We start from the raw sequence: 25,415 nt of genomic DNA on the forward strand, positions 1-25,415 counted from the left end.
TCTGATATAGCACCCTGATATAGCACCCTGATATTAAACTCTGATATAGCACCCTGATATAGCACCCTGATATAGCACCCTGATATAGCACCCTGATATTAAACTCTGATATAGCACCCTGATATAGCACCCTGATATTAAACTCTGATATAGCACCCTGATATAGCACCCTGATATAGCACCCTGATATAGCACCCTGATATAGCACCCTGATATAGCACCCTGATATAGCACCCTGATATAGCACCCTGATATAGCACCCTGATATAGCACCCTGATTTAGCACCCTGATTTAGCACCCTGATTTAGCACCCTGATATAGCACCCTGATATAGCACCCTGATATAGCACCCTGATATAGCACCCTGATATTATACTCTGATATTATACTCTGATATAGCACCCTGATATTATACTCTGATATAGCACCCTGATATAGCACCCTGATATAGCACCCTGATATAGCACCCTGATATAGCACCCTGATATAGCACCCTGATATAGCACCCTGATATAGCACCCTGATATTAAACTCTGATATTAAACTCTGATATTAAACTCTGATATAGCACCCTGATATAGCACCCTGATATTAAACTCTGATATAGCACCCTGATATAGCACCCTGATATTAAACTCTGATATAGCACCCTGATATTAAACTCTGATATAGCACCCTGATATTAAACTCTGATATAGCACCCTGATATAGCACCCTGATATTATACTCTGATATAGCACCCTGATATAGCACCCTGATATAGCACCCTGATATAGCACCCTGATATAGCACCCTGATATTATACCCTGATATAGCACCCTGATATAGCACCCTGATATTATACTCTGATATAGCACCCTGATATAGCACCCTGATATAGCACTCTGATATAGCACCCTGATATAGCACCCTGATATTAAACTCTGATATAGGACCCTGATATAGCACCCTGATATAGCACCCTGATATTAAACTCTGATATAGCACCCTGATATTAAACTCTGATATAGCACCCTGATATAGCACCCTGATATTAAACTCTGATATAGCACCCTGATATAGCACCCTGATATAGCACCCTGATATTATACTCTGTGGTTATATCTGTTCATCTGTGTGTGGCATCACAATAGTTAGGCCCAGCTATTAGGCCGCTTGGAAGAAATGTCATTGTGTGTGTCAGCCTGATATCAACCAGTCAGTTTGATCTGTTGTTGCTGCTTTCTATTCATTGATATTTCATTTTAACAATATGTGCTGAAGCCTTCAAGGTACTGAGTCTGAAAGTGATTTGCAGTCACCACCCATGTCAGCTTGGTAATAATCCATATTCTCATATTTTGCTATTGCAATGGGGTTATCCCTGTTTAGTTGTTTAAGCAGTGGGTAATATATTTCTCTGTAAGACCTTTTTTTTTAGTTAAAGTTTTTAAGCTACGTTTTAAAGGATAACTTTTCATGGCAACGTCTTTGTTGAAATGAATTGATTGTCTCTCTCTCCCCTCCTCCCTGTCAATAACCTGGCCTTGGTAGGACTCTCCCCTCCTAACAGAAATACTCCTTGTGCTAGGAACATCTTTTTCTGCCGAGTTCAGGCACGTGAGTACTCTGTTTAGACGAGGTGTGTTCTGTTCTGTCATTCCATGCCTATCTATAGTGCATTCAGAAACGATTCAGACCCCTTTCCTTTTTCCACATCCACAGCATTATTCTAAAATTGAATAAATGTAAAACAATTCCACATCACACTACATACAATACCCCATAATGACAAAGCAAAAAACAACAGTTTTTTATGTTTGCAAATTTATTAAAATAACAAAACAGATATACCTTTTTTACGTATGTATTCAGACCCTTTGCTACGAGACTCGGAATTGATCTCAGGCGCATCCTGTTTCCATTGATCACCCTTAAGATGTTTCTACAACTTGATTGAGGTCCCACCTGTGGTAAATTCAATTGATTGGAAAGGCACACACCTGTCTATATGTCCCACAGTTGATGACCAGTGCACATCAGAGCAAAAACCAAGTCATGAGGTTGAAGGAATTGTCTGTAGAGCTCCGAGACAGAATCGTGTCGAGGCATAGATCTGGGGACGGGTACCAAAACATTTCTGCAGCATTGAAGGTCCCCAAGAACACAGTGGCCTCCATCATTCTTAAATGGAAGAAGTTTGGAACCACCTAGACTCTTCCTAGAGCTGGCTGCCAGGCAAAACTGAGAAATCGGGGGAGAAGGGCTTTGATCAGGGAGGTGACCAAGAACCCGATGGTCACTCTGACAGAGCTCCAGAGTTCCTCTGTGGAGAAGGGAGAACCTTCCAGAAGGACAAACATCTCTGCAGCACTCCACCAATCAGGCCTTTATGGTAGAGTGGCCAGGCGGAAGCCACTCCTCAGTAAAATGCACATCACAGCCTGCTATGAGTTTGCCAAGAAGCACACAAAATTCTCAGGTCTGATGAAACCAAGATTGAACTCTTTGGCCTGAATGCCAAGCGTCACATCTAAAGGAAACATCTGGAGGAAACCTGACACCACCCCTATGGTGGAGCATAGTGGTGGAAGCATCATGTTGTGGGGATGTTGTTCAGAGGAGGGGACTGGGAGACTAGTCAGGATCGAGGCAAAGATGAACAGAACAAAGTATAGAGAGATCCTTGATGAAAACCTGCTCCAGAGCACTCAGGACCTCAGACTGGGGTGAATGTTTTCATTCCAGGACAATGACCCTAAGCATACAGCCAAGACAATGCAGGAGTGGCTTCGGGACAAGTCTCTGAATGTCCTTGTACCCGATCGAACATCTCTAGAGAGACTTGAAAATAGCTGTTCAGCAACGCTCCCCATCTGACCTGACAGAGCTTGAGAGGAGCAGCAGAGAAGAATGGGAGAAACTACCCAAATACTGGTGTGCCAAGCAAAGACTTAAGGCTGTAATCACTGCCAACGGTACAGCGTTTACTGAGTAAAGGGTCCTAATAATATTGTAAAAGTTATATTTAAGTTATTTTTTTCCCTGCAAAAATGTATAAAAACCTGTTTTTCCTTTGTCATTATGGGGTATTGTGTGTAGATTGATGAGAGGGGAAAAAACGAATACATTTTATAATAAGGCTGTAATGTAAGGAAAAAGTCAAGGGGTCTGAATACTTTCCGAAGGCACTGTGTCTGCCTCATGGCATGATGTCATCCAGTCACTCACTGGGCTCTGATTTCATGTAGATTCCATATACGCCTGGTACCATTTCACTCCTGGTCTCTGTCCCCGAAATGCCATTGCCCCATTCGTCCACTCTTACCTAGGCCTACACCAGACTTGGTGCCTCTGATAACTGGACATATTTTTAATTGTCATTACTTAGCACATATCTATCTTGTAGTTATGAAGGGGTCGCCACACTTGCTGCAAATTTGTTCTGGTCAGAGGCAAATCAGTGCTTTTCTATCATCTATCAGTGTTAAATCAGATTTTTGTCCCCGTTTTCTTTCTGTGGCTGTTGTGTTAGCGTTGCTAGTGAGGGAGAGTGGAGGGAGCCAGTGAGGAGTCTGTCCACTCTGGGCTGTGCCTTTAGGGAAGTCATTTGACGGCTTCATGCTCCACAGAACACCATCTGAGAATCCAGACTGTTGGAATATTCATGTGCTAGACCTCCCTGAAGGTCACTGGGTCTCTAATGTTTACCTGCTGACATCCTCTGTTTTTATTTGAATATTGAGGTCTGGGAGCTTTCCATACGTTTAGTTGATAGATGACGTGTGTATATATAGAGAATATTATGTTTTACAGAATGTTACATTGGAAATTAGGAACATCTCAAATGTTTCTATATTTCAAATGTGTGATTTGAGTGAGTTTCATTGTAATCGATTTAATTGAGGGGTGATTTTTCTTCCAAACCAGACAGGTTGTTAAAGCTGCCCCGTTACGACGAAAGCATTCCTTGATTAGCACAGTTTTAGACCAGCAGCAGCCTAGAGAGTTTTCATCTAAATAATGAGACTGTAGGGGTTAAGAATACACCCGCGCCCTACACTCTACACATCATCCTACACTACGGTGGGGTTCTGTAGCCCACATGGCTCTGACTACCCGCACTGAAATGATGTGCGGGTGGGAGCGCAATGCTCCTGTGAGCGCGCCAGCCTATCGTGCGCGTCGGTAGCTACTTGAGCTGCTATTATCGGTGGAAGCGAATGGAGCATCCTTTTTTTTTATTCACTCATGCCCGCCCCTCCGTTAACCTGCGAAACAAAGGATGCTGACCTCACCATGGAAGGACTTTGACTCACCGAGGCGGTGTGCTGTGCTGTGCTGACTACACGCTGTAGTTGTGTGGTCATAGGGAACCTTGTATCGTTATGAGATGCTGAGCGGTCCGGGGCTGCTGCAGTGTTCGGGAGAATGGACTGCCTATGCATTGTTACCACCAAGGTAAGCAAGCTGGAGTTGCATGTCTGGTAGTTGACCAGATGTGCACAGAGAGAGAGCGCATCGTTGATTTTAAGTTGTGGATATTTTCTTCCAGTTGGCATGCTTCATAATAAATGTATTAACCATCGCAAACCAGCTTAATCTGATTTGTCACAGCTTGAGTACATTTTAGATTTATACATAAATACACAGGTGCTCAATTAGCCTAATGACATGTTTATTGTAGGTAACAGGACTGGCAGTTCATCTGAGACCTATTTACTGGAGGCTACTTACCAGGGTTTTCAAAGGATTTTGGTTTGCTTTAACAAAGTCAGTAATACTGCATAACATCAACAGCGTCTGCTTGAAAGTTATTGGACTTTGAATGATTTCATTAGAGGATTCTCATCATGCTGATTAGTCAGAGGAGCCTATCTGAGGGGAGATTATTCAAATGATTTGTTTGATAAAAGTTAGGAATTAATAATTCCCAGATAGATGGCATGAAAAAGGGTATTTGGTGAATAGTCCCCACTGGGTTTCTTTGCCAAGGTCATTTTAAACAGATCTACATATCTCATACAGTTTATTTTAGACAATTGGTTTGTCACAGAGATATGCTTACATGCATTTAATCTAGTCTATTCAGTGCCTACTGTTTGCTGTCTGTCCCCCATCCCGAGGTGACGACCTCCTCCCCCTACCTTCACCCCTTCCTTCCTATGGTTACGGTACCCCATATTTACTGTTATTTCTACATCAGATCAATGTTTGTAGCTCTGCCTCTCTGAGTGAGGCTGATATTGGGTTGGTGGCTCAGCAGTCCCTTCAAAGGTCTGGGTGGTCCCAGGGTGTGTATGAATACTTTATTAGCCTGGCTAGCAGCAGGGGCCATCTCCTCCCCAGCACTCGTAAGTCTTCCCCAGCCCTGCTCTGCCCTGCATGAGTAAGGTCAGCCAGGCCCACAACCACTAAGGCCCTGTGGCCCTGTGGCCCAGTTCAACCGGATCAGAAATAACTTTTTTCTAAATCACTTTATACATGGTTACTCCAACAGGAATATGGTCTGCAGTGTCGGCCGCTGATTAGGCGAGTACCCGGGGTATTCAGCATGACAGAAATGTTATGGCAGGTTTTCAAGCTACCGGTAGTTTCTTTGCGAACATCCTGTATATAAAGTGGTCTGTGCATGTCAACAACAGCCTAAATACACCTGTTACACTTTTGCATGTAAAAAATGTAATCACCACTGCTGGACACGATGACACTGTTTTGAACAAGTTACCAACTTTTTAGTAACAGCCAGCTCACGAGCGAGTGCACCGGTGACAAGTGGAAACACATGATCTTACTGTGGATAGCGAGCATAATGCCACAAAGCATGAGGATCTACCCAGTTAACTTTCATTCTGAAATAACTTAATATTTCAGCGTTTGAGATATGAGATCAGAGAGAGAATTGAAATCTGGATGCGAGCTAGCAAGCTACCGCTAGCTAGCTAGCTGCTAATCAAAAAAAAAAAAAAAATCAAACAATTTGTTGTTTGTATAAAAAAAGATATACTGTAGCTGGCTAATTTAATATGATTGTGCTTTGTGATACACCCATTTATTTTGTCCACACATGTCTTCCATTCCACTAGATAAAAATCTGATGAACGGCAGGGGAAACAAAATACAGTGTTGCAAATTGGGCAGCCACTGAGCCATGTTTTTTCCCCCGTCCTACCAGGTCTGTGAGAAGGTTCTAGGTAGTGTATCAGTCTGTCCTTCGACTGTTGTTGGATGTTCGGTTTATTAGTTCCCAGGCTCCCAATGACACTTAAGATGATTTACTTACAATTGAATTACGCTTTGCTCTTGAGCGCCATCTGTTGACGACCTGAGAACAGATACAGAAGACCTGGATACTCATTTCAGCGGCCGACGATGGTCCATTGACTTTGTGCCGTAACCTGAAACTCTTAAATTTCACCCCCCTCCCATAGCAAACAATGTAAAAGCTGTCAGTGCAATCGAACCACTGGGTCGGTAGGCCCTGGCGCTGCTGCTGGCAGAGTAGTAGGTAACTGGACGTCTTGTTTTAACTATATATATTTGAAAGAGTAAAATGTACACACATTTACTGCATGTTTTATGAGTATTTTAAACATAATCCCTGAATTGTGTGTGAGATCTGGTGACTGTGCTGGCCACACCATTATAGACAGAATACCAGGTGACTGCTTCTTCCCTAAATAGTTCTTACATAGTTTGGAGCTGTACTTTGGAACATTGTCCTGTTGTAGGAGGAAGTTGGCTCCAATTTAGCTCCGTCCAGAGGGTATGGCATAGCGATGCAAAATGGAGTGATATCCTTCTTCAAGATCCCTTTTACCCTGTACAAACTTGACCACCACCAAAGCACCCCCAGACCATCACATTGCCTCCACCATGCTTGACAGATGGCGTCAAGCACTCCTCCAGCATCTTTTCATTTTATTCTGGGTCTCAAGAATGTTCTTCTTTGTGATCCGAACACCTCAAACTAAGATTTGTCTGTGCATAACACTTTTTTTCCAATCTTCCTCTGTCCAGTATCTGTGTTCTTTTGCCCGTCTTAATCTTTTCTTTTTATTGGCCAGTCTGAGATATGGCTTTTTATATGCAACTCTGCCTAGAAGGCCAGCATTCCGGAGTCGCCTCTTCACTGTTGATGTTGAGACTGGTGTTTTGCGGGTACTATTTAATGAAGCTGCCAGTTGAGGACATGTGAGGAGTCTGTTTCTCAAACTAGATACTCTAATGTACTTGTCATCTTGCTCAGTTGTGCACCGGGGCCTCCCACTCCTCTTTCTATTCTATTAGAGCCAGTTTGCTGTTCTATGAAGGGAGTAGTAAACCGCGTTGTACGAGATCTTCAGTTTCTTGGCAATTTCTCGCATGGAATAGCCTTCATTTCTCAGAACAAGAATAGACTGACGAGTTTCAGAAGAAAGGACTTTGTTTCTGGCCATTTTTAGCCTGTAATCAAACCCACAAATGCTGATGCTCCAGATACTCAACTAGTCTAAAGAAGGCCAGTTTTATTGCTTCGTTAATCAGCACAACAGTTTTCAGCTGTGCTAACATAATTGCAAAATGGTTTTCTAATGATCAATGAGCCTTTTAAAATAATACATTTGGATTAGCTAACACAACGTGCCATTGGAACGCAGGAGTGATGGTTGCTGATAATGGGCCTCTGTACGCCTATGTAGATGTTCCATTAAATAAATCTGCCGTTTCCAGCTACATTAACAATGTCTACACCGTATTTCAGATCAATTTTATTTTAATGGACAAAAAGCTTTTCTTTTCTTTTTCTTTCAAAAACAAGGACATTTTGAAGTGATCCAAAACCTTTGATTGGTGGTGATTGAGGTGTGACGTAAGTACCGTAACAGAAGGCCTATGTTCTCAATGTGAGGCAATGCTCCTGAGGCAATCCCCTGGCTGGTTACTCCATCCATGCTTCTGTTGAATGGGAGACACAGAGACCGAGAGAGAGAGAGAGCTGAGTAGGAGGACTGAGTTGAGTTAATCTGTCAGGCAGTACAGTACGGTACAGCCGGTGGGCAGACGCAGGCACCAGTACTCAGGGAACACTATATGAAAGTTGTCCTGGATGGCTGTTAAATCACACCGCTCTCGCTCCTCTCCATTACGGTATGCAGGCCGGGCAGCATGGGTCCCCTCCCCACACTGAATAACAAACTAATGTACGTGTTTAGCCCACAGCCAGCTCACAGCAGTAAATTAGATGGAGTGGCCAGGACTAGCTTGTTTTACATTAATGTAGATGCACTAAATCAGCTGTATGGTTCTGTTTGTTTATATCCTAATGTTCACACAGTCGTTATATACAGTATATTCATTTAATATATATAATTATTTATTTATTTTTCTCTTTTTCTCTCCAATTTCGTGGTATTCAATTGGTAGTTAGTCTTGTGTCATCGCTGCAACTCCCGAACAGACTCAGGAGAGGCGAAGATCGAGAGCCATGCGTCCTCTGAAACACAACCCAACCAAGCCGCACTGCTTCTTGACACAATGCCCACTTAACCCGGAAGCCAGCCGCACCATTGTGTTGGAGGAAACGTGCACTGAGCCCGGCGTGCACTGAGCCCGGCCCGCCACAGGAGTCGCTAGAGCGCGATGGGACAAAGACATCCCTGCCGGCCAAACCCTCCCTTAACCCGGACGACGCTGGGACAATTGTGCTCCGCCCAATGGGTCTCCCGGTCGCAGCCGACTGGGACAGAGCCTGGACTCAAACCAGAATGTCTAGTGGCACAGCTAGTGATGCGATGCAGTGCCTTAGACCACTGGGCCACTCCCAAGGCCCTACAGTGGATTCATACATCTACACGCACTATACAGAACGCTATACAGAACGCTATACAGGAAGCTATACAGGAAGCTATACAGGACGCTATACAGGATGCTATACAGAACGCTATACAGGAAGCTATACAGGAAGCTATACAGAACGCTATACGGGATGCTATACAGAATGCTATACGGGAAGCTATACAGAACGCTATACAGAACGCTATACAGAACGCTATACAGGACGCTATACAGAACGCTATACGGGAAGCTATACGGGAAGCTATACGGGAAGCTATACGGGAAGCTATACAGAATGCTATACAGGAAGCTATACAGGACGCTATACAGGACGCTATACAGGACGCTATACAGGACGCTATACAGGACGCTATACAGGACGCTATACAGGAAGCTATACAGGAAGCTATACAGGAAGCTATACAGGAAGCTATACAGGAAGCTATACAGGAAGCTATACAGGACGCTATACAGGACGCTATACAGTAGTTTGACCTAACTCCCAGTTTTACAAACATTTGAAACTACTGAATGCTATTGGTTAATTGTGTTGTACAGCCGACGCTCACCTGGTCAGTTGTAATTATTATGTCTTTGAACACAAACGTGTCCTGGACTATATCTCTTGAGACTAGTTAGACAAGAAAAGACTCCTAATTAGCCTCAGTAGGGAAAGTGTGCTATAAAATCATCTCCAGTCAGTCTGATGCCTTGGCCTGTGTGCGGTGCGTCATCTTCGTGATCCAAGGGGAACTGGACAACATCTGGACCACCTCTGCTCTGTTCTGCCCTGGAGGAGAACTCACTCACTCTACCGGAACTCCAAGGTTGTGACTGAGATGTTACCCTTCCCCCGCTCTGACACCGTCCTCCATCCTGATTTGTGACCTTCCCCAGAAAGATAAACGGCCTCCTCTCAGAGGACACAGGGTGTTGTTGTCACTGTCCCATCTGGCCATGTTAGTAAGGATGAAACTATGGCAACATATCATGTATTATCTAACCTTATCCTAACCTCACCCCCAACCTTGGTCCTGGGTCTGAGTTAAGAACCACAAATTGTTCAAGTAGCTAAAACCGCTGCATCGTTAGTCTTTCTAGATTGGTCATCTGTTGTAAAGACTACCACTGGATGGCTGGAGTCAGGAGCCAATGAGAGAGAGATCTCACCTCGGAAGACGAGAGGTTGTCTGACAACCTCTGTAGCTCAGTTGGTAATGGCGCCCGCAACGCCAGGATAATGGGTTCAATATCCGGCACCACCCGTATGTAAAATACTGTAAGTCGTTTTGGATAAAAGTATCAGAGAGGGAGAGAGAGAGAGCTCAATGTCCTTGACTGCAGCACAGAGTTTTGCCTTTCTCTTTTTATATAGTCAGTTTACTGAGTTTGGGACATAGTTCTCAAGGACATTGAGGATTCATGTGTGACTGAATGGATAAAATACCCTTTTTCTTTAACTTGTATGAGTTCAGAGTTGTTGACCACTTTTCATTCTGTTATCAGTCATTTATCACTCCGTGGGAGGTCAGTTGATCTGCCTACAGAAGGAGCCTTTTAATAACTTCCTGTACGCCTGTGTGTCTGTGCAGTCTGTCTGTCGTTGACCAACGGGACAGCTGCAATCCGTCGCCACTGTCAGCTCGTTAAGCTAAAACTGGAGTCATGAGAACCCAACCACTGGGGCTGAAGGGACAAACGGATAGTGGCAGGGACCAACAGGCTGAAGGGACAAACGGATAGTGGCAGGGACCAAAGGCTGAAGGGACAAACAGATTGTTCCTTCAGCCTGTTGGTCCTTTCAGCCTGTTGGTCCTTTCAGCCTGTTGGTCCTTTCAGCCTGTTGGTCCTTTCAGCCTGTTGGTCCTTTCAGCCTGTTGGTCCTTTCAGCCTGTTGGTCCTTTCAGCCTGTTGGTCCTTTCAGCCTGTTGGTCCTTTCAGCCTGTTGGTCCTTTCAGCCTGTTGGTCCATGCCACTATCTGTTGGTCCTTTCAGCCTGTTGGTCCATGGAACTAACAGATCGTGTCAGGGACCAGGGACCAACAGTCTGAAGGGACAAACAGGTGTGTAATTCGAACCCTGGCTGCCCCAGCTCATCTCTCAAGATCAGCCACTTCAATAATCCACCTCTGACACGCAGACAGTCTTAGCTCATCCATTATCCAATCACAGGCCTCTCCTGATAAAAACACTTCCTTTACAGTAAGGTAGAACCTAGAGATCTGTAAGGAGCGTGTGTGCATGCGTGATATCAATGTGCTTCCTGTGAACTTACGTGACACCACAGTGCCTGCAGTCAAGGACAGAAACTTTCTTCTCTACTGCTGTGTTTCTCAATCACTTCCTCTGGGAATTTCAGTCGGGTTCACATGTTTGTTCCATTCCACCACTGGCACACCTGCTGTTTTAACTTGTCAACATATCATCAAGCCATTGATTCGTTGAATCAGGTAGATGAGGGGGTCCTTAATACCTCTTAAGGATCCGCCCCCTTTTAAAAAAAATTCTCCTAAAATGACATCCTAATCTGACTGCCTGTAGCTCAGGACCTGAAGCAAGGATATGCATATTCTTGATACCATTTGAAAGGAAACACTTTGAAGTTTGTGGAAATGTGAAATGAATGTAGGAGAATATAATACATTGGATCTGATAAAAGATAATATAAAGAGAAAAAACAACTTTAAAAAAAAATATATAAATTTATTTTAATTATCTTTGAAATAGAAATCCTCTGAGAAATGCTCTGTTGTATCTCCCTCTGCTGTATTCGTCAGGTTGTGCGGCGGGGGGGGGGGGGGGGGGGGGAGGGACTGCCCCGTCTAGAATAGCTGGGGAAACACTGCACTGTATCTGTATACAGTAATGCTGAGTGTCCTGCGCCCACATCCTCTGCTAATGAGTTTTTTCTCAGACACGCTGAACGCCAATTAGCCTAGAGATAATGCTGACGGCTCCTAGTCTTAGGAGATCAGGCTATTGTGAGTTAGACTTTTTTATTTTGGCCACAGGGTTTGCTATTTTTAGGATGGTTCAAGCCTGAAAGAAACCATTGTTGTGAAGCGGTCGTTAAGGACATTTGTTGAATAGTAACGTTGAGGGACTGATGTATTGAATAGTAACGTTGAGGGATTGATGTATTGAATAGTAACGTTGAGGGACTGATGTATTGAATAGTAACGTTGAGGGACTGATGTATTGAATAGTAACGTTGAGGGCTGATTGATGTATTGAATAGTAACGTTGAGGGACTGATTGATGTATTGAATAGTAACGTTGAGGGACTGATGTATTGAATAGTAACGTTGAGGGACTGATTGATTGAGTTATCAGAATAGTGTAGCGACTGAAAAGGTTATTCCTGGCTTAGTCTGTGGAATCGTGTTAATGCCTAGGCACCAGGCTTTAGCTCAGAGGGTTGGAAGGACCTAGAACTTCAGTCACATAAAAGACCCAAGTCTTATAACCAGTCAGTTACATGAGGACACTGACAGATGGGGAAGAGAGAGAGCTAGCTTTGAATGAAACTCACGCTTTTCTTAAGCCAACTGGTATCTGCAGTTTTCTGTATCATACTCCATGTTAAATAATGCAACAGAAGTGCCCTGCGTCCTCTCAGTCCTTTTTTTGATTACTTTGGTATTCCTGTACTCCAACAGAGCAAAAGTTTTACCCCTAAGCTTAGCCCCTTAATCTCTAAGAAGTAAGAAGCTTACCTTTATCCTGTAATTGTCTTTGGAAAGACCTATTTTAGAGAGTCAGAGAATTGGTAAGAGCTTGGCAGCGTGGGTTTTTTGACAGGTACTCGTGGTAACAGTAGGATGCATTGCGGAAGCCAGCCGTCCATCCAGCCAGAGATAGATATATATATATAATCCAGGGGAATTTTCATGATTGAATATATTAATCTGAGCCTGGCAGAGAGGGGAGGGGTGGAATAGGGTCAGCGGTGCACCGTGGGCAGAGTTACTGTGAGTGGTCTTAGGGAATAATCAACAACACACCTTTTTATTACATCGCCATGGAGGACCATAGGAGTGACAGAGGACGCAATGTAAAGTATACCTTCTGTTTGACGCTGGTGCGTTGAGTTATGGGGATTAAGGATATATTTAGGGGATGTTGGCTGTGACTCTTATACCTAGGGCTGGTACTCTTATACCTAGGGCTGGTACTCTTATACCTAGGGCTGGTACTCTTATACCTAGGGCTGGTACTCTTATACCTAGGGCTGGTACTCTTATACCTAGGGCTGGTACTCTTATACCTAGGGCTGGTACTCTTATACCTAGGGCTGGTACTCTTATACCTAGGGCGGTTACTCTTATACCTAGGGCTGGTACTCTTATACCTAGGGCTGGTACTCTTATACCTAGGGCTGGTACTCTTATACCTAGGGCTGGTACTCTTATACCTAGGGCTGGTACTCTTATACCTAGGGCTGGTACTCTTATACCTAGGGCTGGTACTCTTATACCTAGGGCGGTTACTCTTATACCTAGGGCTGGTACTCTTATACCTAGGGCTGGTACTCTTATACCTAGGGCTGGTACTCTTATACCTAGGGCGGTTACTCTTATACCTAGGGCTGGTACTCTTATACCTAGGGCGGTTACTCTTATACCTAGGGCGGTTACTCTTATACCTAGGGCTGTAAAGGGCTTACATGTGTTACATATATATATATATACTGTATGTTACAGGAGAAGGTAAATTTGGGAAATATATACGTTTATACCTTATACCTAGGGCGGTTACTCTTATACCTAGGGCTGGTACTCTTATACCTAGGGCTGGTACTCTAATACCTAGGGCTGGTACTCTAATACCTAGGGTGGTTACTGTAATACCTAGGGCGGTTACTCTTATACCTAGGGCTGGTACTCTTATACCTAGGGCTGGTACTCTAATACCTAGGGCTGGTACTCTAATACCTAGGGCTGGTACTCTACTCTTATACCTAGGGCTGGTACTCTTATACCTAGGGCTGTGACCATCATTGAATAACCGCGTAACTGACGGTTAGTGACGAAGACCGCCATGAAAATATAATCAAATCACATTTTATTTGTCATATGCGGCGAATACAACAGGTGTAGACCTTACAGTGAAATGCTTACTAATAACCATCAAAATTGTTTATTTGTTTCAATTTAAAGATTGTCAATTCCATCTTCATACTATAGCTACCCCTTTTATACTTCCTTGTCAATTCATTCGCTTCTTTCAGAAAGCCTAAGGTAGGCCAAGGTTGTTGTTTTTTAACCCCTTTTTTTCTCCCCAATTTGGTGGTATCCAATTGGTAGTTACAGTCTTGTCTCATCGCTGCAACTCCCCTACAGACTCAGGAGAGGCGAAGGTCGAGAGCCATGCGAAACACAACCCAACCAAGCCGCACTGCTTCTTGACACAATGGCCAGTCGCACCAATGTATCAGAGGAAACACTGTACACCTGGCGACCTAGTCAGCGTGCACTGCGCCCGGCCCGCCACAGGAGTCGCTAGTGCGCGATGAGACAAGGATATCCCTGCCGGCCGAACCCTCCCTTAACCCGGATAACGCTGGGCCAATTATGCGACGCCTCCCGGTCGCGGCCGGCTGCGACAGAGCCTGGACTCGAACCCAGAATCTCTGGTGGCACAGCTAACACTGCGATGCAAGTTTTTTAATACATTTTAAGGACAGTTTCTGACATACTCTCGTAACTTTGATTTACAGGGCTGTGCGTGTTTTAGTTGGCTGATTCTCTCTATAGGCCTATATGTCCATTCAGAAAGTTTCCTAAAGTAGCCTGTCTGGACTCCAGAACTATATCCATGTTAACAAAGTGTACAAACATTCCCTTTTTTTAACCCTCCCTCCCTCGAACGGTTATGTCGTTGACCGTGTACATTGGCAATTACCGTAACCTCAAATTCCAAGAACGTCACTGCCCTACTTATACCAGGGACAACCGATGGTGTATTAGCACATCCTCTGAGTTCCCTAAAGGGTAAACCAATGATGTTACCACTAGAGGTCGACCGATCATGATTTTTCAACGCCGATACCGATTATTGGAGGAACAAAAAAAGCCGATACCGATTAATTGGCCAATAATTTTTTATTTGTAATAATGACAATTACAACATTACTGAATGAACACTATTATTTTAACTTAATATAATACATCAATAAAATCAGTTTAGCAAATATTGAAACATGTTCAATTTGTGTTAAATAATGCAAAAACAAAGTGTTGGAGAAGAAAGTGCAATATGTGCCATGTAAGACAGCTAACGTTTTAAGTTCCTTGCACCAGAACATGAGAACATATGAAAGCTGGTGGTTCCTTTTAACATGAGTCTTCAATATTCCCAGTTAAGATGTTTTAGGTTGTAGTTTTTATAGGACTATTTCTCTCTCTACCATTTGTATTTCATATACCTTTGACTCTTGGATGTTCTTATAGCCACTATAATATTGCCAGTGTAACAGTATAGCTTCTGTCCCTCTCCTCGCTCCTACCTGGGCTTGAACCAGGGACACATCGACAACAGTCACCCTCGAAGCATCGTTACCCGTCGCTCAACAAATGCTGAGGCCCTTGCAGAGCAAGGGGAACAACTACTTCAAGGTCTCAGAGCAAGTGATGTCACCGATTTGAAACGCTATTAGCACGCACCCCGCTAACTAGCCATTTCACATCGGTTACACCAGCCTAATCTCGGGAGTTGATAGGCTTGAAGTCATAAACAGCTCAATGTTTGAAGCACAGCGAAGAGCTGCACGAAAGTGCTGTTTGAATGAATTCTTACGAGCCTGCTGCTGCCTACCATCGCTCAGTCAGACTGCTCTATCAAATCATAGACTTAATTATAATATAATAACACACAGAAATACGAGCCTTAGTTTCCGGATTTGACCGTATTATTGAACTATCATTTCGAAAACAAAACGCTTATTCTTTCAGTGAAATACGGAACCGTTCTGTATTTTATCTAACGGGTGACATTCCTAAGTCTAAATATTGCTGTTATATTGCACAACCTTCAATGTTATGTCATAATTATGTACAATTCTGGCAAATTAATTACGGTCTTTGTTAGGAAGAAACAGTCTTCACACAGCTCGCAACGAGCCAGGCGGCCCAAACTGCTGCATACACCCTGACTCTGCTTGCACGGAACGCAAGAGAAGTGACACAATTTCCTTAGTTAAAATAAATTAATGTTATCAGGCAATATTGACTAAATATGCAGGTTTAAAAAGATATACTTGTGTATTGATTTTAAAGAAAGGCATTGATGTTTATGGTTAGGTACACATTGGTGCAACGGCAGTGATTGTTTTTCGTGAATGCGCTTGTTAAATCACCCGTTTGGCGAAGTAGGCTGTGATTCAATGAGAGATTTAACAGGCACCGCATTGATTAAATGCAACACAGGACAAGCTAAATACACTAGTAATATCATCAACCATGTGTAGTTAACTAGTGATAATGTTAAGATTGATTGGTTTTTTTTATAAGATAAGTTTAATGCTAGCTAGCACCTTACCTTGGCTTCTTGCTGCTTTCGCGTAACAGGTAGTCAGCCCGCCACGCAGTCTCCTCGTGGAGTGAAATGTAATCGGTCACAATCGGTGTCCAATAATGCCGATTACCGATTGTTATGAAAACTTGAAATCGGCCCTAATTAATCGGCCATTCCGATTTAATCGGTCGACCTCTAGTTAGCACATCCTCTGAGTTCCCTAAAGCATAAACCAATGGTATTAGCACATCCTCTGAGTTCCCTAGAGGGTAAACCAATGGTATTAGCACATCCTCTGAGTTCCCTAGAGGGTAAACCAATGGTATTAGCACATCCTCTGAGTTCCCTAGAGGGTAAACCAATGGTTTTAGCACATCCTCTGAGTTCCCTAGAGGGTAAACCAATGGTTTTAGCACATCCTCTGAGTTCCCTAGAGGGTAAACCAATGGTATTAGCACATCCTCTGAGTTCCCTAGAGGGTAAACCAATGGTATTAGCACATCCTCTGAGTTCCCTAGAGGGTAAACCAATGGTTTTAGCACATCCTCTGAGTTCCCTAGAGGGTAAACCAATGGTTTTAGCACATCCTCTGAGTTCCCTAAAGCATAAACCAATGGTATTAGCACATCCTCTGAGTTCCCTAGAGGGTAAACCAATGGTATTAGCACATCCTCTGAGTTCCCTAGAGGGTAAACCAATGGTATTAGCACATCCTCTGAGTTCCCTAAAGCATAAACCAATGGTATTAGCACATCCTCTGAGTTCCCTAGAGGGTAAACCAATGGTATTAGCACATCCTCTGAGTTCCCTAGAGGGTAAACCAATGGTATTAGCACATCCTCTGAGTTCCCTAGAGGGTAAACCAATGGTATTAGCACATCCTCTGAGTTCCCTAGAGGGTAAACCAATGGTATTAGCACATCCTATGAGTTCCCTATATTACATTTACGTAATTTAGCAGACGCTCTTATCCAGAGAGACTTACAGTAGTGAGAGCATACATTTTCGTTCTGGTCCCCCATGGGAATCGCATTTTAAATGTAGTTAAAGGCTTGATCAATCAATCAATCAATTTTATTTTATATAGCCCTTCGTACATCAGATAATATCTCGAAGTGCTGTACAGAAACCCAGCCTAAAACCCCAAACAGCTAGAATGCAGGTGTAGAAGCACGGTGGCTAGGAAAAACTCCCTAGAAAGGCCAAAACCTAGGAAGAAACCTAGAGAGGAACCAGGCTATGAGGGGTGGCCAGTCCTCTTCTGGCTGTGCCGGGTGGAGATTATAACAGAACTATGCCAAGATGTTCAAAAATGTTCATAAGTGACAAGCATGGTCAAATAATAATCATGAATAATTTTCAGTTGGCTTTTCATAGCTGATCATTAAGAGTTGAAAAACAACAGGTCTGGGACAGGTGGCGGTTCCATAACCGCAGGCAGAACAATGATTGATGATGTTGATGATGTTTGATGATCATCATTGATGATGTTTGGTGTCAAATTGTTGTTAAAATAATAGGATATAGTAGTTTTTTGTTATGCTGTTCATCCAAAATAGTACATTTGTGAAATAGATTTATTGTGAATGATCGAGTCAATTAGTTGGATGTCGATATAAGGCAGCCCTCCCCACACTCTGATTCAGAGGGGTTGGGTTAAATGCGGAAGACACATTTCAGTTGAATGCATTCAATTGTACAACTGACTAGGTATCCCCCTTTCCCTATATATGTGGAGCAAATATGCCTTGAGATTTGGTTGGTTACTCAACTAAACTGTCTCTCCAACTATTTGAATGGTTTTGAACACAGTCTTTTAATACAGGTCTGTCCCTATCTCCCCTTCTGATCCAGACACATGTTGATAAGCTCACCACCCTTCAGTAGCTGTATGAAACCCTGGCAGGGCTGGCGGAAACTCCTTGTGACATAGTACAGTGTCGGGGGGGTGTGTAACGTGCAGTGTGTGGCGCTTGTGTCATGTGACGTAAAGTACAGTGTGTGTGGCGCTTGTGTCATGTGACGTGAGCATGGGTCCCCCCCCCCACTGGGATGAGCAGGGTGCTCAAATTGAACTGTGTATTTTTCTCCCGAGTGGTGACGTGGTCTAAGGCACTGCATCTCAGTGCTTGAGGCACCCAATGCCTCAAAGCATCATTATCCATAAATCAAAACAAAACATTTTAGGCAGCTTTATGAAATGAGATATACATATTAAAGCCACTAAATACAGGCTATTAAGTCACAACAAGCCCGACTTGAAAGATGGAAATAACCTGCGTGTTAAAGTGCTGACCACATGCAAAATCTCAGATAAATCCTAAACATAATGCATTGAAATAAATGGCATGAAATCAAAGACTCATACATGTTCTTTGGATTTAGTTATCTCGTGGTGACGGGTTTAGCCTGAACAGAAATCTAGCTTTTGCTGTTTTGGAACAGATGCACGGTAATCCTCAGCATCAACGGCAATCGTCTGGCGCAGGTCTTTTCCTCCACCAGTCTTGTGGAGCTGTGCTCGGCCTGAAGGTGCTCCTTGATAATTGAAGTTGAGTTTTTCACAGTTGACATGCGTTTATCCCCGAGGCACAGTTCGTATTTTATTATGTTTTTTCTTCTTTTTCTCTCCTTTTCTTCTACCAAGTCAAAATAATGTGAATTCTTCCACAATGTCAAGGCTGTTGGCGCTGCCATCTTGCTAGCTAGCTAACTCGTTACTGCAAAAAAAGGTATTTTGAGTATCCCCAACACTGGTCTTCCCCCATCCCATGTTCCACCAGAAGAATTACAACTCATGTTATCTCTTCTATTCCACCTTGTGTGTCGTTTATAGTGTATCAGAATAAGGTGGTTGCAGTGTGTCTTCATGCTGCACTATAGAACAATGAAAGATGACAGTTTGCTGTCTATTTTAAAAGCATATTCAACTTAAAGATATTATCTGGTACTTTGGTATACCGGTTTTCTTTCTTGCCAGTAGTTCTGAAAGTAGCACCCACGAGTCAAAACTGGTCCCCGGAAATTATGTACTATGTCACTAATGTGCAGATAGTGTGTGTACCACGTCATTACTGTCTCTCTCGCTGTACTGTGTGTGTACCCCGTCATTACTGTGTGTGTACTACGTCATTGTTGTCTCTCGCTGTACTGTGTGTGTACTACGTCATTACTGTGTGTGTACCCCGTCATTACTGTCTCTCTCGCTGTACTGTGTGTGTACTACGTCATTACTGTCTTTCTCGCCGAACTGTGTGTGTTCGCGTGTCTAGCTAGGTGTCACTCAAATGGCGAGGGACTGAAGCTCATTGGCTGAAAATCGGATTGCTAGGGGGCTGTCCCACGTGGGGGGTAAATGTAGGGAAAATGTGGCTTCACAGCTTCCAGAAAATAGTTGCTTTCAAATGAGGGATTTGGTGGCTAATTGAGGTATGACAGTAATCCTGCTCATAGATTATGCATAGTATTGTTTGATCTACACATTGATACATCTTTTTAAATTGTCTAACGTGAAAGACATTTGATTCTTCTATATGTTATAGTGGTATTATTGAATTAATATACAATAATGAGGAAATCCAAATAAAAACGGTCTCGATCAAAAATAAACAGAATATATAAAACATCTCATGACATTTTCAGCCAGTCAGCATTTCGCCATGGTCCATGTGGTAGGATAATTATATTTTTATACTGTTGTTTTCTATGGTACTTGCTACGCACGCTATTGTGTTGTCAGCCACTAGTCCTTTCTCATTAAATATGATAAGTCCTATTGAAACAGGGAGAGAGAGCTTATCTTCTCTCTGTAGCCTGTGTCCCGACTCTTGTTTCATATATACAGTTTAACTGGGACAACTGGACAGGAGTTATATCACTATACTCACTCACTCACTCACTCACTCACTCACTCACTCACTCACTCACTCACTCACTCACACTCTCTCTCTCTCACTCACTCACTCACTCACTCACTCACTCACTCACTCACTCACTCACTCACTCACTCACTCTGTTCAAGGAGTCATTGGCCTCCCATTCTCCTCCACCTCTCTACCTACCTACAGTACTAGAGTACAACGTCACTGTCACCTCACTGTGAGTAGTATTAGTCACTCTGTCAATGAGAAAGAGTACATGCTGTGTGTGCTGGGTAACAGTAGGCCCCATGCAGGCCGAGGGGTGAGAGGTGGGCTGAGCTGCAGGCTGGTTTAATGAGTGCCCAGTCTGTGGAGGAGTAGTCCGGAGAGGGATAGAGCGCCCCACCAGCCTAACCCAGCCCAGGCTAAAAACAGCCCTGGCTGGCTTGCCTTAGCCTGCCTCTCCACTGCTCTCAACCTCACCTGGCACCTTGCTACGCCATTGGTCCCTGCTAGGCCCTTGGTCGTGGCTCCCCTGCTAGGCCGCGGGTCGTGGCTCCCCTGCTAGGCCGCGGGTCTTGGCTCCCCTGCTAGGCCGCGGGTCTTGGCTCCCCTGCTAGGCCGCGGGTCTTGGCTCCCCTGCTAGGCCGCGGGTCTTGGCTCCCCTGCTAGGCCGCGGGTCGCGGCTCCCCTGCTCGGCCGCGGGTCGCGGCTCCCCTGCTAGGCCGCGGGTCACCATACTGAAGAGGAGTGCCCACCACCGTTCTGGCTCTCTGCACTTTGTGTGTTGCTGTTGCTTTCAGATTGTTGGTGTGAGTGTGTAGGCTCTGCCAGGGAGTTATGCAGGGCTATATTTGCTCCCTGGTGGCTGCAGGCTGGCTGTCAGCAACTATGCCAGACACACACAGGCTACATAACACACACGCAGTGTCAAAAGCCCAATATAACACAACCACACACACACTCAGGAAAGTACAGAAGACACATTCAGGGTAACCTGGCCAAGCACAGCACAGCCGCACAAACACACGCCTCTTATCAATCAGAGCCGTCTGTCAACAGTGAGATATACAGCAGCTCTAGTCTTTTCCCTCCCACCTAACAGACGATCTGGCTGTCTGTCTGTCTGTCTGTCTCTCTGGCTGTGTCTCTGGCTGGCTGGCTGTCTGTCTGTCTGTCTGTCTGGCTCTCTGGCTGTCTGTCTGTCTCTGGCTGGCTGGCTGTCTGTCTGGCTGTCTCTCTGGCTGTCTCTCTGGCTGTCTCTCTGGCTGTCTCTCTGGCTGTCTCTCTGGCTGTCTCTCTGGCTGTCTCTCTGGCTGTCTGGCTGGCTGTCTCTCTGGCTGTCTGGCTGGCTGTCTGGCTGTCTCGCTGTCTGGCTGGCTGTCTGGCTGTCTGGCTGTCTGGCTGTCTGGCTGGCTGTCTGGCTGTCTGGCTGTCTCGCTGTCTGGCTGGCTGTCTGGCTGTCTCGCTGTCTGGCTGGCTGTCTGGCTGTCTGGCTGTCTCGCTGTCTGGCTGTCTCTCTTTCTGGCTGTCTGGCTGTCTTTCTTTCTGGCTATCTCTCTTTCTGGCTGTCTCTGGTTACCTGTATGTCTGTCTCCAAAGAGAGACATATTGGATAGACCGCATGGGCACCTTTGCCCTAGCAGGTCTCAATGAGGAATTTTCCTTGTTAAAAGGCTAAAAATATGTAGGCTGAAAATACCCTCCTAACATTTAGGCTATGACATCATAATGGATCTTTGTGTGCTTGTAATATATATACAAAAGTTTGGGGTCACAAAAAAGAACATTGATCAGAAATACAGTGTAGACATTGTTAATGTTGTAAATTACTATTGTAGCTGGAAACGGCAGACTTTTTATGGAATATCTACATAGGCGTACAGAGGCCCATTATCAGCAACCATCACGCCTGTGTAATCCAAGTTTATAATTTTAAAAGGCTAATTGATCAATAGTAAACCCTTTTGCAATTATGTTAGCACAGCTGAAAACTGTTGTGCTGATTTTAAAAAAGCAATACAACTGGCCTTCTTTAGACTAGTTGAGCATCTGGAGCATCAGCATTTGTGCGCTTGATTACAGGCTCAAAATGGCCATAAATAAAGACCTTTCTTCTGAAACTCATCAGTCTATTCTTGTTCTAAGAAATGAAACCTATTCCGTGCGAGAAATTTCCAAGAAACTGAAGATCTACAACGCTGCGTACTACTCCCTTCACAGAACAGCGCAAACTGGCCCTAACCGGATTAGAAAGAGGAGTGGGAGGCCCCGAATCACAACTGAGCAAGAGGACAAGTACATTAGTGTCTAGTTTGAGAAACAGACACCTCACAAGTCCTCAACTGGCAGCTTCATTAAATAGTACCCACAAAACACCTTGGTCAGGGGGTGACCAAGAACCCGATGGTCACTCTGACAGAGCTCCAGAGTTCCTCTGTGGAGATGGGAGAAACTTCCAGAAGGACAACCACTTTGCAGCATTCCACCAATCAGGCCTTTATGGTAGAGTGGTGAGACGGAAGCCACTCGTCAATAAAAGGCACACGACAGCCCGCTTAGAGTTTGCCAAAAGGCACCTAAAGACTCCCAGACCATGAGAAACAAGATTCTCTGGTCTGATGAAACCAAGATTGAACTCTTTGGCCTGAATGCATCATGTCTGGGGGGGGAAACCTGGCACCATCCCTACGGTGAACTAGGCAAGTCAAATTCTAATTTACAATGTCGGCCAAACCCAAACGACGCTGGGCCAATTGTGTGCAGTCCTATGGGACTCCCAATCACGGCCGGATGTGATGCAGCCTGGATTCGAACCAGGTACTGCACTGGGATGCAGTGTCTTAGACCACTGCGCCACTCGGGAGCCCATGCTTCCCATACGATGCAAAACACTATATTTTTGGTTATGGAAAATATATTTCACAGCAGGTTTAGATGGTACAATGATTCTCTACACTATACTTGCTTGTTTTGTCACATAATTGAAAGACGAACTATTAGAATTTTAGCAACCAGGAAATGGCGGAGTGATTTCTTCATACTGCATCTTTGTTTATTCACCAGTGCTGTCCTATTTTTGTTCTTTGTCTCCAGTCAGTATTAACACCAGACATATATTCTAGTCTGACCTCTGTTCCAGACAGGGAACCATGGAAACATAACAAGTGTTCTTGTGATGTTCTTGTGTAATGCTGGGGCTTATGAGTAACCTTGCCTGAGACCTGAAGACTTGTGTTGGCTCCCTTTTTTAGGTTATGGTTAGACTTTAGTTTAGAGGACTAAGACAGCATTGTGGTTCAAACCTCAGTCCACAGACAGTGGAAAGGCTCTTCTGGACCTGTGGGAACCCCCAACCCTTAAAGACCCTTTCTAAACCACAGTATTGGCTCAGTCTGGTTGACGTGAACACACGCGCACACACACACACACAGTGATATTTTAGAAGCTCTCCATATCCTCTGCTGTTTCCGCTGGTTCCTGGAGGCTATAATTATATGCTCGTTTCAGAGAACGTTGATTCTGTGGTCATTCATTGAATTCAGTCTCTTCCCTCAGCCAAAACAAAACATATATTTACCATCTCTGAAATTAGTCATGTTGTCACTGAAATAACTGCATAGACAGTGTGTTCAGCAGCGGTGGCAAAGGTAGTGTGGGAGTGGGCAAGGTGGCGTGATCTCCGACAGAAAATGTTAGAGACCCCTCTTGGCCACAGAGACAAAGTCTTGTTTTAAAGCTGACTTCCTGCAATTCTACACAGAGAACAATTTTTTTAAGGGTAAAGCTAGTTTCCTTCAATTCTACACATTCATGGGGCTGAGAGGAAATTTGCAGTGAAATTTGTTTCGAATTTTAGATTCTACCTATTGTGTTTAATTTTTATTTGATCGATTGTTAGTTAGTTAAAAAATTTATCGCTCCATTATCTTTTCTACTTACTTTATATCTGGTTTTAGTCGTTTAAGTTTACACCGAATCCCGAAAATTATTTTAAATCTAAATCATATTTGTTGGAGTGTCTGCAACGATTTAGCAGCGGTGGCCTGCCGCTGCTAAGTGAATATAGGGTGAACACTGATAGACACAATGGGGGTCTTCCTGGGGCATACATCTATAAATGTATAGTAGCGACCATGATTTAGCAGCGGACGCCATTATTTTTTATGCTCAATGCATATAGGGGAAACATTGACTTAGTTACACTACATACAAAGTATATGGTCAGCCCTGGATTTGGCTATTTCAGCCACACCCGTTGATAACAGGTGTGTAAAATTGAGCACGCCGCCATGCAATCTCCATAGACAAACATTGGCAATAGAATGGCCACACTGTAGAGCTCAGTGACTTGCTTCCATTCAGTCACGAGGATTAGTGAGGTCGGGAACTGATGTTGGGCGATTAGGCGTGGCTCGCAGTCGGCGTTCCAATTAATCTCAGTTGTTCGATGGGGTTACGGTCAGAGCTCTGTGCAGGCCAGTCAAGTTCTTCCACACCGATCTCGACAAACCATTTCTGTAAGGACCTCGCTTTGTGCCCGGGTGCATTGTTATGCTGTAACAGGAAAGGGCTTTCCCCAAACGGTTGCCACAAAGTTGGAAGCACAGAATTATCTGGAATGTCATTGTATGCTGTAGCATTAAGATTTCCCTTCTGGAACTAAGGGGTGTAGCCCGAACAATGAAAAACAGCCCCAGACCAAATTCCTCCTCCACCAAACTTTACAGTTGGTACTATTCATTGGGGAAGGTAGTGTTTTCCTGACATCCGCCAAACCCAGATTCGTCCGCCGGACTGCCAGATAGTGAAACGTGATTCATCACTCCAATGGCGGCGAGCTTTACATTGCACATGGTGATCTTAGGCTTGTGTGTGTGGCTGCTCGGCCATGGAAACCCATTTCATGAAGCTCTCGATTACACGGTTATTGTGCTGACGTTGCTTCCCAAGGCAGTTTGGAAGTCTGTAGTGTTGCAACCGAGGTCAGACGATTTTTACGCGCTTCAGCACTCAGTGGTCCCGTTCTGTGAGATTGTGGCCTACCACTTCACGGCTGAGTCATTTTTGCTCCTAGACATTTCCACTTCACAATAACCGCACAAAAATTTGACGAACTGACTTATTGGAAATGTGGCATTCTATGACGGTGCCACGTTGAAAGTCAGAGCTTTTCAGTAAGGACATTCTACTGTCAATGTTTGTCTATGGAGATTGCATGGTTGTGTGCTCAATTTTATACA

General features: G+C 44.2%; 1 protein-coding gene across 9 annotated transcripts in view; it reads left to right on the top strand.

The window, feature by feature from the left end:
* LOC129869391 (disks large homolog 1-like) overlaps positions 1–25,415 on the top strand; it is a 282,157-nt gene that overhangs the window by 20,806 nt on the left and 235,936 nt on the right. The window contains exon 1 of one of the 9 annotated variants that reach the window (XM_055943767.1): positions 4,234–4,441. The exons of the other annotated variants lie outside the window; for them this stretch is intronic. Coding sequence (XP_055799742.1) covers positions 4,412–4,441 — 30 coding nt within the window. The 5' untranslated portion in view covers positions 4,234–4,411. Of the gene's footprint in view, positions 1–4,233; positions 4,442–25,415 lie in introns of those variants that run through there. 9 annotated transcript variants of the gene reach the window in all.

Source organism: Salvelinus fontinalis, chromosome 14 (assembly GCF_029448725.1).
Source record: "Salvelinus fontinalis isolate EN_2023a chromosome 14, ASM2944872v1, whole genome shotgun sequence".
Classification (NCBI taxonomy): domain Eukaryota; kingdom Metazoa; phylum Chordata; class Actinopteri; order Salmoniformes; family Salmonidae; genus Salvelinus; species Salvelinus fontinalis.